We start from the raw sequence: 17,603 nt of genomic DNA, 5'->3' as shown, positions 1-17,603 counted from the left end.
GACGGGACCACTTTCAACCAAATTGACCACGTGTTGATCGAACGCCGCCACCTCTCAGCCTTGATGAATGTCACAACATATAGGGTGACCAATATAGACTCGGATCATTATCTCGTTGGCATGGTGCTCCGAGCTCGAATAACAATACCACCTAGAATCCCCTCTGACAATCAGGTGAGAGTTAACACTGAAGTCATCCACGACATGGATGGAAATGGATGCCGCAATAACCGCAGTCAACAGAGGACCTGGAGATGAAGCATCAACGAATGATGTTCAAAATCACCTGAAGAACGTTATCATTGATACGGCCACAAAGCTACTTCTCCCCAGCCGTAAAAGGAGTCGGAACGGCTGGTTTGACGATGAATGTAAGCTAGCAACGGAACGGAAGAATGGCGCATACCGAGTAATGTTGCATTCTCAAAGAACGCGGCCACACGCAGAGACTTATCACGAACTCCGTCGAGCGGAGAAGCGACTTCACAGACGGAAAAAGGAAGCCTGGGAGAACCAACAAGTCTGTGAACTAGAAAAGTACAGGGAGCAACCGCACCAGGCGCGCAAGTTTTACCAACAATTCAGCAGGATGAAGCCTTATACACCTCGATGCTCATCCTGCCGAGACAAAGGGGGAAATCTGATTTCCGACAGAATGGGCATATTAGAGCGATGGGTTGAGTACTTTGATGAGCTACTGAACAACCAGAACATCGGCAAGTTGGTGGTACCGCCAACTGAAAACGACGGACAAATACTGCCACCACCAAGTTTAGGAGAAACAGTCAGTGCAATTCATCGGCTAAAAAATCATAAGTCGCCAGGAGCCGATGGAATTACAGCCGAATTAGTTAAATATGGTGGCTAACAGTTACACCAAGTGGTTCATCAACTTGTGCTCAAGGTGTGGGACAGCGAATTAATGCCTGACGATTGGAAACTAGGCATTATCTGTCTCATACATAAAAAGGGAGATATCACACAGTGCAGCAATTATAGACGTATCACGTTGCTGAGTACCATCTATAGGATTTTCTCCGCTATCTTACTAGGCCGGATAGCCCCATACGCTCAGAACATCATTGGCTCATACCAAAGAGGCTTCACTCCAGGCAAATCAGCAACAGATCAGATTTTCTCTCTGCGGCAAGCGATGGAAAAGTTGTTGGAATATGGACAACAGTTGCACCGTCTATTCATCGACTTTAAAGCCGCCTATGATAGCATAGCCAGGGTAAAACTGTACACGGCCATGAGAGAATTTGGTATCCCGACGAAATTAATAAGACTGACTAGGCTGACCCTGACCAATGTGCGAGGCCAGATAAAAGCAGCAGGATAACTCTCAAGACCATTCGACATCAACAACGGTCTACGACAAGGGGATGCCCTATCATGCATCCTCTTTAACCTGGCCCTCGAGAAAGTGATCCGTGATGCTGAGGTAAATGCAAGAGGCACGATCCGCTTCAAGTCCACCCAACTACTGGCCTATGCTGACGATATCGACATCATGGGAAGAACCACCCGAGACGTTCAAACTGCCTTCATACAGATCGACCAGGCGGCGCGAGATCTTGGGCTGCACATCAATGAAGGCAAGACAAAATATATGGTGGCAACGTCAGCACCGAAACACTGGTCAAACAGGAAGAATAAGGATAGGAGAATACAACTTTGAGACCGTTGACAATTTCTCCTACCTAGCGCCGAAAATCACAACCGATAACAGCTACGATGATGAAATCCGCGCACGGTTGTTGTCAGCCAAGTCTATTTCAGCTTACCAAAACTGTTCCGCTCCAAACGTCTCACCATAGGGTCAAAGCTCTTACTGTACAAGACTATGATCTTGCCAGTCCTTATGTATTCCTCGGGAACTTGGGTTCTTAGCAAGAAAAATTGCGAACTCTTGACCGCGTTCGAGAGAAGAATCCTCCGAAGAATTTTTGGCCCCCTACATGAGGATGGACGATTCCGCAGCCTACACAATGACGAAATCTATGAGCGATACCATGACCGTTCGGTTGTGGATAAAATCCGGCTCAATAGGTTACGGTGGGCGGGTCACTTAATCCGTATGGATGAGGATGATCCCACCCGGAAAGTCTATAAGGGCAATATCTATGGTAGAAAAAGAAGACGAGGCAGACCCTGCCTAAGGTGGAGTGATGGCGTAGATCAGGACGCCAGACAGCTTTTAGGGATATCGAATTGGTGGACCTTGGCGCAAAACCGGGATCTCTGGAGTTCCTTATTAAGGCAGGCCTATACTGGATACCGGTTGTTGCGCCGTTGATGATGATGATGCCTCATTCGAAAGGGAAGACGGCCCAGATTAAAAAAATCCAAGAATTTTCAAGCTACGACGTCGGGAACGCGAGATATCGCGGACCCGCGGGTCGCAAAAATGACGAAAAATGCGAAGTTTTTTTTTCATTTTTGTAATTGTATATAAACATCTGAAAACCATCCATTAACCACATTCTAGCATTTTTGCAAGTTGTCATTTGATTTGACACGGAAACGCGAGGAAGACTTGATCGTCCTTGTCGATTCGTTTTGTTTTTAAAGCCTTGAAACCAACGTCCACATGTTTCTACAAGCGGTCGATGACTTTCAGCGGCAATTACTTTAAAATTAATAAGTTTTGTTAATTTTCCCTGAAAATTGACTTATCTGATTAATAATTGGACATTTCCAAGCAGGAAAATTTATACTTGTTCACACTTCCGTGTCATATGACATATGTTGACTGACAATAGAGTGAAGTTGTCTGATATGGAGAGCACAGTATACATTTTTAACGCCGCCTAGTATTGAAATGGGGTTCCCATGTAGATAGGCCTAATTTAATTTTACATGGGATATTATGACAGGTATTTGAAGAACTTCCTTTCTAAGTTCTGACCTGCGGTATCACCAAAGTTCTTAGCAAAATTGGGGGTAACATGAGTCGAGGTTGTATTAATCTGTTCATAGATTAGCCAGCCCAGCCCTAATATATATATATAGTGTCTGACAATTTCAATTATTTGTTTCATTTAAAATTTCAAGATCTTTCCTGCAAATTAGTTTCGAATCTATCATTTACATCTACTTCTCGGTGGACAATTCTATTTTCAACTCAATGACAAAATCTCTTCATGTCGGTAACAAACAAACATTTTATGAACACATAAAAGATTAATTAAAACCGTCCATCGGTTTTATAATATCGAAACCTTCTGTCGCATGGTCATACGTTCATTTATCATTCAAAAGTATCTTCTCCAAGTGTTTTGTATCGTGCTGACGACATAAACTTGTTAATTAGAAAAAATGCCTTTGATAGCCGCCAACAGTTTTCTCTCATTGATGTGTCTCGTATTCGGAGTTAATAAGCTAAAATGCGGGCGCGAATGGGTTCGGAAAGGTTTGGGAATGCTTTCATGTTTTCAAAAATAGGTTTCGACAATAAACGCGAATCAATTAAATGGTAGGGACTAGTTGAGGGGCAAATCGTGGCAATAGTTATTTAGGAGAAGCTTCGTAATGCGTTTGGTAATTTTAAATTTAAAATAGTTGCCTTTATTAGCCACGAAAATTAAAAGGGTCGTAATTAACCTTAATTACTATATTAGAGTGCTACTTGAAAGATGTTTCATAATCCCTTTTCGGCAATAAGCCGAGCCACCCAATGCACTGAAGGTCATTTCGTAAGATAGTAGCAGTTTAGCCTTTCAAATTCTTTAAGGGCCCTTTAAGGATGACATGGCCTCATTAGGTTTTGCGCCTAGAAAAGCATGGTATTGCCTCTCCTTACTTTGAAGATAAGGCGTGTGCATGGAAACCTATTTTCTCAAGAACTTAATCTTTGGAATTCGCCATGACTTCTATTGATGCTATGTATGACTTGTTTGTCCACAATCGACGCTCGGAGACTCTTCAGACTCTTCAATCCGATTAATAAATGTCTAAAGTCTTTAAATATTCATGGAACTCAACTTGTAAACAAGTAAAAACTGGATATTACCGGTGACAGTGACTAATCTTGAATATACATAATTGATTTATTCTGCAAATATACATAAGAACTTTATTCATTACAGAATATGTCCGGAGAACACATACATACTTCATAGAAGAGGATTTGTGAATTCTAAAATGGCTCTGATCATTACGTTGAGCAAATCAGCTCAAACCATGGGTTGGTGGTTTTTTAAATTTAATTTGAATGGTCCAGTACCATCGGAAGCTCCCCCTTGGACGCCTGCCTATCAGAATCTTCTCCTTCATCCTTACCGGGAAGAGTGGAAGAAAGGCAAGCTGGAGACGTGGACGCTACTAGTTTAACAATGGTATGTGGAAATTGATCCAGCGACCCGGACATCGTGAACTTGGAAAGCCCCAACCCGGCGGCAGAAGAGGGCGCTACGAAGGAAGATGAAGCACCTTGGGAATGAAGACATGGTCATGGCTGTACCACTAGATGTGGTAACGTCCAGAGAAATCGGACGCAAGGAAGCGGAATCTTCGGCGAAAGGTGGGGATAAACTGGATACCCCGGTGAGATCCACACTGGACGCACCAGACTCTTCTGTCGGCGGTAATACGCTCAAGAAACGGAAGACCAACTCACCTGTTGTAGCCAACGCTTTATTGTGCTCCGCATCAGGGCTTACATCCACGCGTCCGGCGGGGATTAGGACCGGTGTGCCGGGAGGTGATCAAATCAGCGAGAGAGATGTCAAGGAAGCTGGTCCCTCCCATAGGAATACGGACACGAAGGCGGGAAAGAAGAGGACGTATGCGCAAGCTGCAGCCTCTGTTCTGACTGCTGTCGTGGGAGTTTCTTCCAAGGATGGCAAAATGTCATAGGGAAAATTTACCATTCTCCGGGAATGCCTGTGGAAAAAAGTACTGGAGCCTGGAACGAAAACACGATTCAACAATCAAGGTTTTCGCGATGGGCTTCTTCATTTGGAGTACACCTACAAGGCTGCCTTAAAGTCGCTCCAGCAGGTAATCCCGGATTAGAGTTCTGGCGGTCGGCCCAAGTTCCTTATTGTGAACACTGAGCTACGCAGGACAGAACATGTCGGATATTGATTACCGCACCCTCGAAAGAAGGCAGAGGGTATCATCGGCATGCTGGGTGAATAGAACCCAGGCGTGGACTTTGGACACTAGAAGGTAAAGTTCATGAATGCCAGGAAGGAAAAATCTACAAACGTGGAGGGTTTCATCTTGATATTCGAACTGGACCAAAAGAGTCTGAATTTGCTCACTAACTTTTTCCTGGATGAACTGAAATTCAGTCATATCAGGAAACTGTAGAGCACCATCTCCATTTTGAGAGCGAAGAACAATGATGGTCTTCGACTCTCACAATATAGAGTAAATTGCGGCATCTTTGGTGCGCTTCCCCGCAATGGAGCTGCGCGCGGAGGAAAGTGCAAACAGGGGCGGATCCCCCGTGTGAGGGTTCGCACTGGTGAAGGGACTACAGAGTGAATCCTACCTGGCAATAACTTCTCCTACACCTTCCAAGGAACAGGCGGAAGAAAGGGAAACAAGAGACGTAAACGGAACTGACTTAATGCCAATTCGAGTGATCGAATCTATACAAACCGGACACCACAAACCAGTCAAGGTGCTAAGTGGAAAACAGACGAATGCTCTGCGCGATGAGATGAGACTTTTCATGGATGAGGACATGGGAACTGTGGCATCTTCAAGTAGGGCTTTTCTTAGAGAAATCAAACACGAGGGGATCGAGTCTCTGGCGGTAAGGTGTAGGGGAAACCTCGTCACACGCGGATGCGGCATACACTTCTAACTGTTTTCCATAACACATTAGACTAAGTTTATGTGGAAAAACATAAAGATTGTTCATATCAACCTGCAGCATGCTAAAGCCTCCTCCCATCTGCTGGCAGCGAGGTTAAAAAGGTTACAGTACTTTCCCTACATTTTTCTTGTGCAAGAGCCATGGGTTCGAGTTAATAGAATCGGTGGCATTGGATCAGTAAAGGGGTCTAGGATCTTCTAAGATGAGAGATCCATAGGACCGAAAGCAGTTCTGTTTCCAGGACGTAGTTACGGTCATCATACAATATCAAATAAATGGACGCAAGAGCTTAGGGATCTTGTGCCGCATACAGAATCAAGTGATCTCGAACTTTTAGTAAGTTCCGATGCAAATGCTCAAGGAGAGAAGCTATTTGATTGCTTCACTTCAGCTGGTCTTATGACTGCAAGCGTAGGGTGCGCCCCTACATTCGTAGAACCGAGAAGAAGTGAAGTAATTGACCTAACAATCTGTACCTTAAAAGTGTTAGGGTTGATTACACGCTGGCAAGTGTTAGACGCCAGACAGCTTTTAGGGATATCGAATTGGTGCAGCTCGGCGCAAAACCAGGATCTCTGGAATTCCTTATTAAGGCAGTTCTAGACCGGATACCGGTTGTTGCGCCGTTGATGATGATGATGATGAATATTAGACGAGGTCTCACTGTCAGATCACCGATACCTAGAATTCGATTTGACTATTTGCGGGTGAACAGCTTGTAGTACAAAGACGAAACCCTAGGACCAAAGTTCAATGAGCTCCTTGGAAATAAAGTACAGTTCCCTAGGCGACTAAAGACTACTTTGGCGCTGAAAGATGAAGTGAAAGCTCTGAACTGCACACTTTTAGAGTGCTATGAAGAGGCTTGTCCTATTTCCCGAAGCCAAAGCGGTAAAACCGTCCCTTGGTGGAACCGGGAACTGCAAAAACTCAGGAAATCAACCAGGCGACTTCTGAACCGTACTTGCAGTAATAAGAACGAAGACTGGTTAAATTTCAGGAACTCACAGCGTGAATATAAGAGGCTTGTTAGGTGTCCGAAACGAGACTCCTTTAGAACGTATTTCGAGGAACTGGAAGGCGAAAGAGACACTTCAAGATTGTGTAGAATCCTTGGAAGGGATGAGTCGGCCAAGTTGGACTCTCTTAGAAAACCAGACGGTATCTTAACGAGCTCCAGACTGGATACAATACAGACCCTCCTGAAAGTACACCATCCTCTAAGCAATATTTTTCGAGGATGTCTTGCTCTGGGCTCCGTGCCTTCCTCTTGGCAAAAGGTTGAGGTAGTCCTCATACCGAAACCTGAGAAAGATGAATATCTTAATCCAAAGAACTTCAGACAGATCACAGCTTGACTTCACTCTTGCTGAAAGGTTTGGAGAGACTGGTGGAGGGTCATATTCGTGGAAACGCACTTAGGTCGCACCCACTTAATGAAAACCAACATGCTCACCATAAAAGGATAAGCATAGAAGACCATAGGTGGCTTGGAAGTATCTCTAAATATATTGGACTGTGGTGGCCGCCGAAGTGAGTAAATGCAAGATATTGTGATCTACAGCGGAGTGGTCATGTATGGCTCTCCTTTAGATTTAGATACGTTTCCATCCTAACGGTAATATTGACCAATACCTAGAAAATAATGTATGTTTGTATGAACAGATGAGCTACCCCATCCTCTAAAATTTTAAAGAAGAAGTTCCTGAAATAAAGTCCTATCTCGTGCAGTTAACACAGATTAGGTAACCTGAGAACCATTCAGGAATTGGATAAGGGCAGCATGCTAGGAACATGGGTTATAAAGGTGTATAAAAAAGTACATGTTTGCAACCTAGATGATAAATTTGCCTCATGAAACGAGCAAGTAGCTGATGCCTTCCCCTTCCTGGACGATTACCTATCTTGTTGTGGTGAGGGAGCTCAGTAAGGAAGATCGAGCGGAGTTCTGGCGACTGCTACCCGATATACAGCATGACGTCGCCGCACAATCTACGACCCCTTCAACCGGTGCAACTACTTGATCGATACAGGCGCTGAAGTTTCGGTTCCTTCTGTACCCCGGCATAATAATTTAATACCGCAATCAATGAAAATCGCGGCAGCAAGTTCTTCGCCGATCCGCACGTATGGCCACCGGCAGGTAGACTTGAGTTTAGGACTTCGACGAGCGTTTTCTTGACGCTTCATTATCGCGGACATCGGCATTCTCATCTTAGGTGCGGATTTCCTGTGCCACTATGGCTTGCTAGTGAATATATAATACATAATACGTCCATCATTGACCCCTTTGTGTCATCACAATCGTTTTTGAAGACGTTGCCGATGCACGTATTCACGCACTTCTTCAAAAATGTGTAGTCTCTCTGAGCCGATTAAGCATGATGTTCAGCACCACATCTACATTACCGGCTCCCCATTTTTCTCTAAGGTGATTCCATTGCCATCGCAGAAGCTCGCAGTTGCGCGGAAAGAGTTTGAAAAATTTCTCAAGCAAGGTATTTGTAGACTTCAGTGAGGTATTGGTCTTCGCCACTTCACATTGTCCCTAAATCCAATAGCAAATGGATACCTTGTGGGGACTACAGACGTTTGAATGCTCAAACTATTCCAGACCGCTTTCCAATACCGCTCATCGACGACTTTGCGCATAAACTCGCTAACTACCGTGTCTTCACGACCTTGGACTTTGCCAAGGCGTACCATCCCTGAAGCTCCAGAAGATATTACGAAAACGGCACTATGCACACCCTTCGGACTCTTCGAGTTCACACGGATGCCTTTTGGTTTGTGCAATGTGGAGCAAACCTTTCAGAGGTTCATCCACTGTCTCCTGAGAAACCTTAACTTTTGTTTCGTATATTTGGTTGTTGTTTTGGTCTTCTTGAGGCCGATCTTGTGGTGAACTTTGAAAAGTGCAAATTTCTTCAACAGCAAGTGAAGTTTTTTAGGTCACATGATTTCCCTTGAGGGAATCTAACCGGATCCAGACAAGGTTCAGGTCATCAAAAACTTTCCACAACCTAAAACGGTCAAAGATCTGCAAATGTTTTTAGACGTGGAAGGCTTAAAACGCCATCGGACGATCGCGTACCACCCGCAATCCAATAGGATGCTAGAACGCTGGCATAGGACTCTGAAGGCTGCTATAATGGCACACGATGACTCTTCCTGGTCGCAAGTTGTGCCTTCCGTTTTATTTGGCCTACGTACAGCCGTGAAGAGTTTGCCGCCAGCTACGCCGAGTTATTATACGTCCTATACCCGACGGAGATAGATTTCGTGTTATGGCTACGGAATCATCCATCCTCATGTAGGGGGCCAAAAATTCTTTGGAGGATTCTTTTCGCGAAAGCGGCCAAGAGTCCGCAGTTTTTTTTGCTAAGAACCCAACTCTCCGAGGAATACATAAGGACTGGCAAGATCATTGTCTTGTGTAGTAAGAGCTTTGACCCTATGGTGAGACGTTTCAAGCAAAATAGTTTTTGCAAGTTGAAATAGATTCTGTTGACAACCAACAACCGTGTGCGGATTTCATCGTCATCGGTTGTGATTTTCTACCCTAAATAGGCGAAATTTTCAACGGTCTTAAAGTTGTAGTCTCCTGTCTCATTATTATTTTCGTTTGACCAGTGCGATTCGATGTTGTACGTTCATTCGGTTTTGGCGCCGACGTTGCTACAAGCTCTTCGTCTTGCCTTCATTAATGTGCAGCCAACCTGCACCTTCCAACGTTCAGGGCGGAATTGCGGATAGGGTGCGAACGGCATGAGCCGCATTTTACGAATTAACATGCACCGACTGCGGAAGTAAATGCTGATCTTGTGCTAATTAGCGAACAATACCAAAGCAAGGATCTGTCCTCTTAGCATCTAGACTTATCGGTCACCGCTGCCATCTGGGTTCAGGATGACGTTTGACTTTGTGTTCTTGCCGAAGGCCGAGGGAATGGGCTTGTCTAGATTCTATGTTTATGGATAACGTTTTTTAGCGTTCACCTGACGCCGAACGAGACCATGCCGGACTTTCGTTTCGAGTACGGAGGGACGAATCCTGCAAGGCGGTCATTTTAACACTAGGGCCCTTGAATGGGGCATTCCTCAGTCAAACTCCAGAAAGAAACGGGTTCTGGAAATGGCGGCGAGAACCGGGCTCGTATTTTTAAACACCGGATCCACGCCAACGGGGAGCCCAGGCTGTGAAGGAAGCATTCCTGACATCACTTTTGCATCGGAATCTCTGAGTCCGGGAAGACTTCTCAGCAAGTGAGTAGCGTATGTTTTGTTTGTTAATCGACCCACACAAATGAAAATGGGCTTCATCGCTAAAAAAAACAATAGCACCCTCGGGAACGACATCAAGAAGAAGCTCACACGCGTTCATCCGAGAATTGAAATCACGTTCTGAAAGTTCCTGCACTATCGCCATCTTATAGGGATGAAAATGAAGATCATCACGAAGAATTCTTCTCACAGAACGATCTGATAGTCCAAGGGCAGATGCGTGCTTGCGCGCAGAACGCCGTGGCGATCGCAACATTGACGCTCTCACTGCTTCAATGTTCTCAGGTGATCTAACGAGCCGAGGGACTTCAGTTCTTCCTTTTGTCGCACTTGCAGTTTGTCTGAATGTAGTGACCCATGTAACAATTGATTTGCGGTCTGGGACGGGAGCCAACGGGGCTAAATTAAAGCGATTCCGAAATGCACGCTGTGTTGCAATAACCGAACATCCGCTTGAAAAGTAAACCTCAACGGCAAAGGCACGCTCCTCACTATTCCAACGCATGATGGCGACTGAACCGTGTCGGGACAAAACTTTACAGTATCCCCTCTTGAACGCGACCACTAGCGCTCCGCTATGACATCAACTAACTGAGTGGCGCGCATTTTAAAAAAGGAAGTTATGCTGCCGCACCCTGTATTTCTGGCCCTCAATGAGTAAGGATTTAGTTCCTGGGCCAGATAGTGCGGCGCGAGCCATAAATGTAAAGTCACCAAGCACGTACAGAAAGAAGTAGGCCCTCGGGCGACAAAGTGTTTCCACATGATCCAAATCGACATTATTGGCCCCTTGCGAGATTCGCGTGGCTTCAAGTATTGTCTCACAATCGTCGATAGGTTCACGCGGTGGCCTGAAGCAGTAACTCTGCCCGACATTTCCGCACAACTGTGTACCAAGGCCCTTTGTCGGAAATGCATTCCACGCTTTGGTGTCCCACCCGAAGTGGAGGAATGCAGTTCGAGTCTACCCTGTTTTCAGAGTTAGGCAAACTCCAAAGCTTCAAACACCTTCGGACGACTGCGTACCACCCGCTAGGACTCTGAAGGCCGCTACAATCGCACACGATGACTCTTTGTGGTGACAAGTCATATCTTTCGTTTTACTTGGCCTACGTACAGCCCATCGTGAAGAGTTTGCCGCCAACTCCGCTGAGTTAGTATACAAGGAGAATTTGCAACTCCCCAGCCACAATATTCGATACTAGGTCAGTCCTTTCCTCCACTGGGCTTTTATGCTTGCTCCGGGACACCGTGGTCAAATTAAAATCACCCCGCCATCCCGTCATCCTGCGGTGAAGGTTTACACCCCCAAGGAGCTGGTCGTCTGCACACAGGTCTTGCTTCCCTGAAGTCCTTGCAACCACCATATGAGGGTCTTATGAAGCGTTGAAGAAGGGGGAGTTCTTCTCTAGCCTTGACGTCGACGGCAGGCCAGTGAACGCCTCCGTGTTCACCAGGACGTGAGTTCTGTCCCTTAAACCCAGTATCAAGCTGGGGGTAGTGTAGTGTGGAGGCGCTCTAATGTGGAGCCACTTAGCGGAGATTCGTACGAGCTCCACACCAGGTTAGCGAAACTTTCCAGCCATGGTGAGTTTCGCTCATCCGCCTGAGAGGCTCGCCAACTGCAACTAGGTAAAATAAATAGTTTGCCTGGATCTGTCAAGAAAAATAGATCTCGTCACGACATTTGTTTTTGTTTTAAAAAATACAATGTCTTGCTTAAATTAAAAAAGTTGTGAGTTAAATAAATTGTTTTAAAAAAATAATAAATTCATATTTAACCAAATCTGCTTACTCTCTCACCCCGTCATGGACCTTGGGCAAATGGTTCTGAATTTGGAAAGAATTGGAATTGGACTGAAGGTAAATACCAACAAAACCAAGGTTTTCAGTCTGACGAGTCATCCCGCTCTTTCAATCAAGCATCGATGAATTTGTATATCTAGGAGGCCTGGTTTCTGCAGACGGTGGCACTGAACTGGATGTTCCCTGACGCATTAACAGCGCTAGATCAGCTTTCGCTGCCCTGTCTAAAATCTGGAAATGCAGTTATCTCAACACCAAGATCATGTTGAGACTCTTTTGTGCTAGTGTTCTTTATGTGTTGCTATATGGAAGTAGTACACGAAAAGTGAAATCAACTGTTACCCAAAAGCTCGAAGCTTTCGTCAATACTTGTCTGCGTCATATCATCGGAATGCGCTGGCAAGACCTTATGTAGCTCAAACGAAGAACTTGGTCGCCCACAGACTTGCACTCGAAGATGAAAGTTTCAGTGGATAGGTCGCACTTTAGGGTGGGGCGACAATTGCATTGCGGGCTAGGTAATGTAATGAAATCCACTCTCCCAAGATAGCCCCAAGAGCACTTGGCGCAGAATAGTAGAGGAGGAAGTCATGGGCAAAGCTGAAGCGCATGTCAGGAAGACGCGAGCGATGGCGCGTAGATGTGGCTGACACGATGTAACCATTGAAACCATATATAATCTAACTATTGAAACCATATATATATGGTGGCAACGTCAGCACCGAAGACGAATCAACCAACAACATCAAACCGTACTGGTCAAACAGGAGAATACAACTTTGAGACCGTTGACAATTTCTCCTATCTAGGGTCGAAAATCACAACCGATAACAGCTACGATGATGAAATCCATGCACGGTTGTTGTCAGCCAACAGAGCTTATTTCAGTTTACAAAAACTGTTCGAAACGTCTAACCATAGGATCAAAGCTCTTACTCTACAAGACAATGATCTTGCCAGTTCTCGTGTATTCCTCGGAGACTTGGGTTCTTAGCAAGAACAATTGCGAACTCTTGGTTGGGTTCGAGAGAAGAATCCTCCGAAGAATTTTTGGCTCCCTACATGAGGATGGACGATTTCGTAGCCTACATAACGACGAAATTTATGAGCGATACCATGACCGTCTGGTTGTGGATAAAATCCGGCTGAATAGGTTGTGGTGGGCGGGTCACTTAATCCGTATGGATGAGGATGATCCAGCCCGGAAAGTCTATAAGGGCAATATCTATGGTAGAAAAAGAAGACGAGGCAGACCCTGCCTAAGATGTAGCGATGGCGTAGGTCAGGACCCCAGACAGCTTTTAGGGATATCAAATTGGTAGACCTCGGCGCAAAACCGGGATGTCTGGAGTTCCTTATTAAGGCAGGCCTAGACCGGATGCTGGTTGTTGCGCCGTTGATGATGATAATGAAGTCTCTTTGGTATGGGCTGATGATGTTCTGAGTGTATGGGGCTATCCGATCTAGCAAGATAGCTGAGAATATCTTATAGATAATACTCAGGAACGTGATACCTCTCCAATTGTTGCACTGCGTTATATCCCTCTTCTTAGTATTGGACAGATAAAGTCTCTTTGCCAGAAGAAGAAATTAACTAAGGCTAAAAGGGTGATAGAAGGGCTCGCGCAGTTTTTACTCTGGGCCGGATTTTGCTTTTTGGGACCTTGCCTATATATAAACTCATAACTAAAATCCTAGCTGATTGCATGTTATTAGGAATGAAGATTGAACTTGTTTAGAGCTCATTAAGACATTCACCCCAAACGAGTTAAAAACCAGTTGAATAACTGCTCAAATCTCCCATACCGAATGGTGCGAAATCTATCCAATAACCCTAACCAGCAATGTACGTACTAAAACTAATTTTCATCACTGTTTAGCTTTCATATCTTTATCTTATTCATTGGCTGGCTAGCCGAGCAACATCTAGAGCTCATTGAAAAACCAATGGTGCCCGAAGAGATATCAACAAAGTATCATTCAAGAAAAAAATTAAGCTCACTCCGAATCTAAGTTCAGATACTCTCTCGGGCAACTTTCATTCACACATGTAGTATGGAAGTAACACAGTAATGGGCTGAATTTTCCATCTACTCGTATCTGACGAATCCAATCAGGTTAGTACCCGTATGATACTCGAGCGTGGTAAGACGCGATATCGCGAAGCACCGAAGCCTGCAAGATAGTCTATTGAAGCTCTACTCTCGCGGATTTTTTGGTCGAAAAGGTGAAGAGATCGTGCCAGGCATCTTTGCTCATAGTGCAAAAAGTCTACGTATATTTCGTGTATCTTTATGCGAATATAATGCAATTGCTTCTTAGGAAATTTAGTAAGATCATAGTCTTGAATTTTGGTGGATATTGTTCGTGATGCTCTTTGGCTGAATAGTTTCATACTTGTTTGTTCCCATTGTTGTGATGAAGATCTTTGCGATTATTCGTTGCTCAACCCACGTCGTTAGCCGTTTCCTCTTCCAATAGCGTATTTCCCTATCTGATATTAAGATTCCCAGCAAAGTGCAAATAATTGAATGTTCCCGGAATACTTGCAGTGAATGCAACCCTGCTCAAAGCGGTTCCAATTAGTCGCGGCAAGTGAACGAATCACAACATCCCACAATTACCACCCCCAACCCGTGTGGAATTTGTTTACAGTAAATGGAGAAGAAAGTCGTAACTAAATTGAATAAATCGCGCCACTGATTATTTATCAACAAAACTTTCGGTTGTGTGACTCGAAATAATCGCAACAATTGCGAAAGGTGTAATAGTGAAGGCAATCCGCATCGGAGCTTCGTGAGTGCCGAAGTAAAACCATGAACATGCCAGTGAAAGTGAAAAGCCATTACACTATGGAGAAGACAGACAAATTGTCTGAATCTAATGATTTTGAATATCAAATGAATTCAGCAGCAGCACGGCTACTATCAACCACTTTGTCAGCCTCACCCTCAGTACCCTCGCTTACAGCATCTGCAGATCCAGTAGTGGCGCCAGGAAAAACTGCATTGAACTCAACGACCAGTACCAGCACATACACAACCACTGGATTAAATGGTTCAGTTCAGCTCCACTCCAAGACCACCACAATGGAATCCACCATTCCCTCGCAAGTTGCACCATCTCCGCCATCAGTAAATGCTTCCAATGGCGAAAACAAGATGAAGACGTCATTGATGCCATCGATGACATCTTCACCATCGTCATCAGTTGCTATAATCACTGTTGCGGAGACTGGAAAATTGCATCCTCAAAATGACTGTAGGATTGAGGAAGGCCTTAAGTTCGAAAATGGGGAAAACTCCTTGAATTTCGATCGTGGCAAAAAACTCTGGGATGATGATGGTGATGCTGAGATTGCTGATGAAGCTAGAGATGAAGATAAGCAGGAGAGGCTCACATCCGGATCAACAACTGGTGAAGATCTAGGAAGCAGCGCAAATAAAACTACAAATGAAGATTGTGATAGCCAAATAGATGCGGATACTAAACACATTCTTGGATGTGTTCATTATAAACGACGAGCGATGTTTGTTGTATGTATCAACTTTTTTTTAAATCTCTTTTTATTTTCAATTTTCATCACAATTTTACTCAAGTAAGGTGTGGAAAAAAAAAATTCTGGGTGTTCTATGAATTTACCTCTTGACATTGACAAACAACCAGAAATGATTGATTAAGATAATTCACACCATATTCTGTGGAGTCACATTAACTTTACACGATGGAATGCAAACCGCGAGATTGTGATGTTTTTAATAATCAAAATCAATCAAAAGACAATCAAAGATAAAAAAAAAACAAATACTCGTCACCACATTAAGAATGCTTTATGTATGGTATTTTATGATAGTTTATGACCACCTAAGGGACTCAAGTTAAGTAATATTTGGGATCCAAATTACAATGTAACATCATTTGATAATGATTAAATAATGATCAGTAATTTCAGCCCTTCATAATGTCATGGAGTAGAGGAAATACAACTTCAGGGCTTAGTTTACAAACATAATTATATCATTCGATAGTACAAAAACAAAATATAATTAAGCCTAATGATCCCCATATTTGAGAAAAAAAAACCCTCCAAGCAGCGGAACCTTTAAGTACAGGCAAGGTCAGAATACGTTTGAACCTGTCAACTTTTTAAACATGAACTCAAAGCCTTTGGTCATGGCTTAATTACCCTCCAAAATTACGACGTTACCTAGTGCTGGTTCGATTGCACATCAAGAAATTGATAGCTGCCCCTGGCAGGTCCTATCTTTATTATCGGGAACGCAGTACCATTAAAAACTTCAGAGTAATCTTGTGTGCGCAGTCTCGGAGCTTACGGCGATGGTAGGTACTTTGCGTTCGGGAGGTAGATCTCGTCAGGACAAAAAGGATGTTCGGGTAGTCGCACGCCGGGGCCCTCATCGGCCTCGACGATTTGCTATTACCACTGTAAATACGGACCTCAAATGACTAAGGCTCACTGGGTATATCGGCGTCGGCTACTTCAGGCACAGTATCACGTCGTTACTCCGCTAGCGACAAACTAGCACCGGAGGTGTGAACCCGTGTTGAGGCCAGGCTGTCGGGGATGGCCATTGAGCGTCTCCTGGACGCCAAGGGGAAACACACGCGATCCATCCTCTGCGTTGATTCTTCTCAGATGGTCCGTGGGTTCCATGTTATAGTTTCCGAGGACCAGTTCTCCAGGGACTTTCTCAGTTCGTGCGTCACCAAGATCAGCGACGCCTGGGAGGGCGTAAAGCTCAATGTCATCCCCTATGACGAGATTCCCAGGGGACCGGTCGCTCGAATCGGTTGCCGAAGATCCGCATGGATAAGGATAAGCTCGTTCAATACCTGCGCCTCTAAAACCCCAGTATTCCCATGGACGACTGGGTTGTTATCAAGGACGAGAAACCCCAGACAAACAGTCAACCTTTTCTGTTCTGTATAAACGGAGATTGCCTGGAGGTACTGGAGTCGACTATAAAGTGTGATTCAGAGTCAGGGACGCAAAAGAGAAAGTTTTACGCTCTGCAATACCGGACGACGACCTGGATTCAATCGACGTCGCCAACGAGCTGTTGGAGGAGATGAGGATTGACGGTCCGACGGGGACTGACGAACCTCCTACGCGAGCAGATCATGCTGAGGGTAACGCAGATAAATCTGCAGCACTCGAAGTGCGCCTCAACTAATCTCTTAGAGGAAGACATCGAAATCGTATTAATACAGGAACCCTGAGTCGGAGGTGACCGAACCATCAAACGGTTCTAAAGCAAATATTTTAATTTATTCCACTGCACAGAAGAGACTGATCAAGACAGAACTAGAGCAAGTATCCCCGCGGAGGAAAGTCTGCGCGCTTCACTGAGTCCGGACTCAAGTCCGGTTCCAGAGGCCTATTCGTGGTCAAAATGAAGCACGGGGGGGGGGGGGGCAGAGAACGTGTATATTTCCTTGGCTTATATGGCTCACGACCGATCAGCTCCGCCAGAATAACTACAAAATCTGACGAACACCATAGAAACAAAGAAAGTCAATCTGTTGATAGGCTGCGACACCAATGCAAGGCATACGCTTTGGGGCAGCTCGGAAATCAACGCGAGAGGTGAGTCATTCTTTGATTTAATTATTACTACAAACTTATCAGTGTGTAACAAGGGCAGTACAATAACCTTCCA

At 44.7% G+C, this 17,603-nt stretch overlaps 1 protein-coding gene across 1 annotated transcript in view; it reads left to right on the top strand.

Moving 5' to 3' along the window:
* Positions 1-14,024: 14,024 nt before the first annotated feature.
* Positions 14,025-17,603, top strand: part of LOC119651997 (E3 ubiquitin-protein ligase RZFP34) — a 94,124-nt gene continuing 90,545 nt past the window's right edge. Inside the window, exon 1 of the mRNA XM_038055920.1 lies at positions 14,025-15,458. Coding sequence (XP_037911848.1) covers positions 14,739-15,458 — 720 coding nt within the window. The 5' untranslated portion in view covers positions 14,025-14,738. The remainder of the gene's footprint in view (positions 15,459-17,603) is intronic.

Source organism: Hermetia illucens, chromosome 3, assembly GCF_905115235.1.
Source record: "Hermetia illucens chromosome 3, iHerIll2.2.curated.20191125, whole genome shotgun sequence".
Lineage (NCBI taxonomy): Eukaryota > Metazoa > Arthropoda > Insecta > Diptera > Stratiomyidae > Hermetia > Hermetia illucens.
The sequence above is the reverse complement of the archived record's forward strand: the minus strand, read 5'-3'. Positions and strand labels throughout refer to the sequence as shown.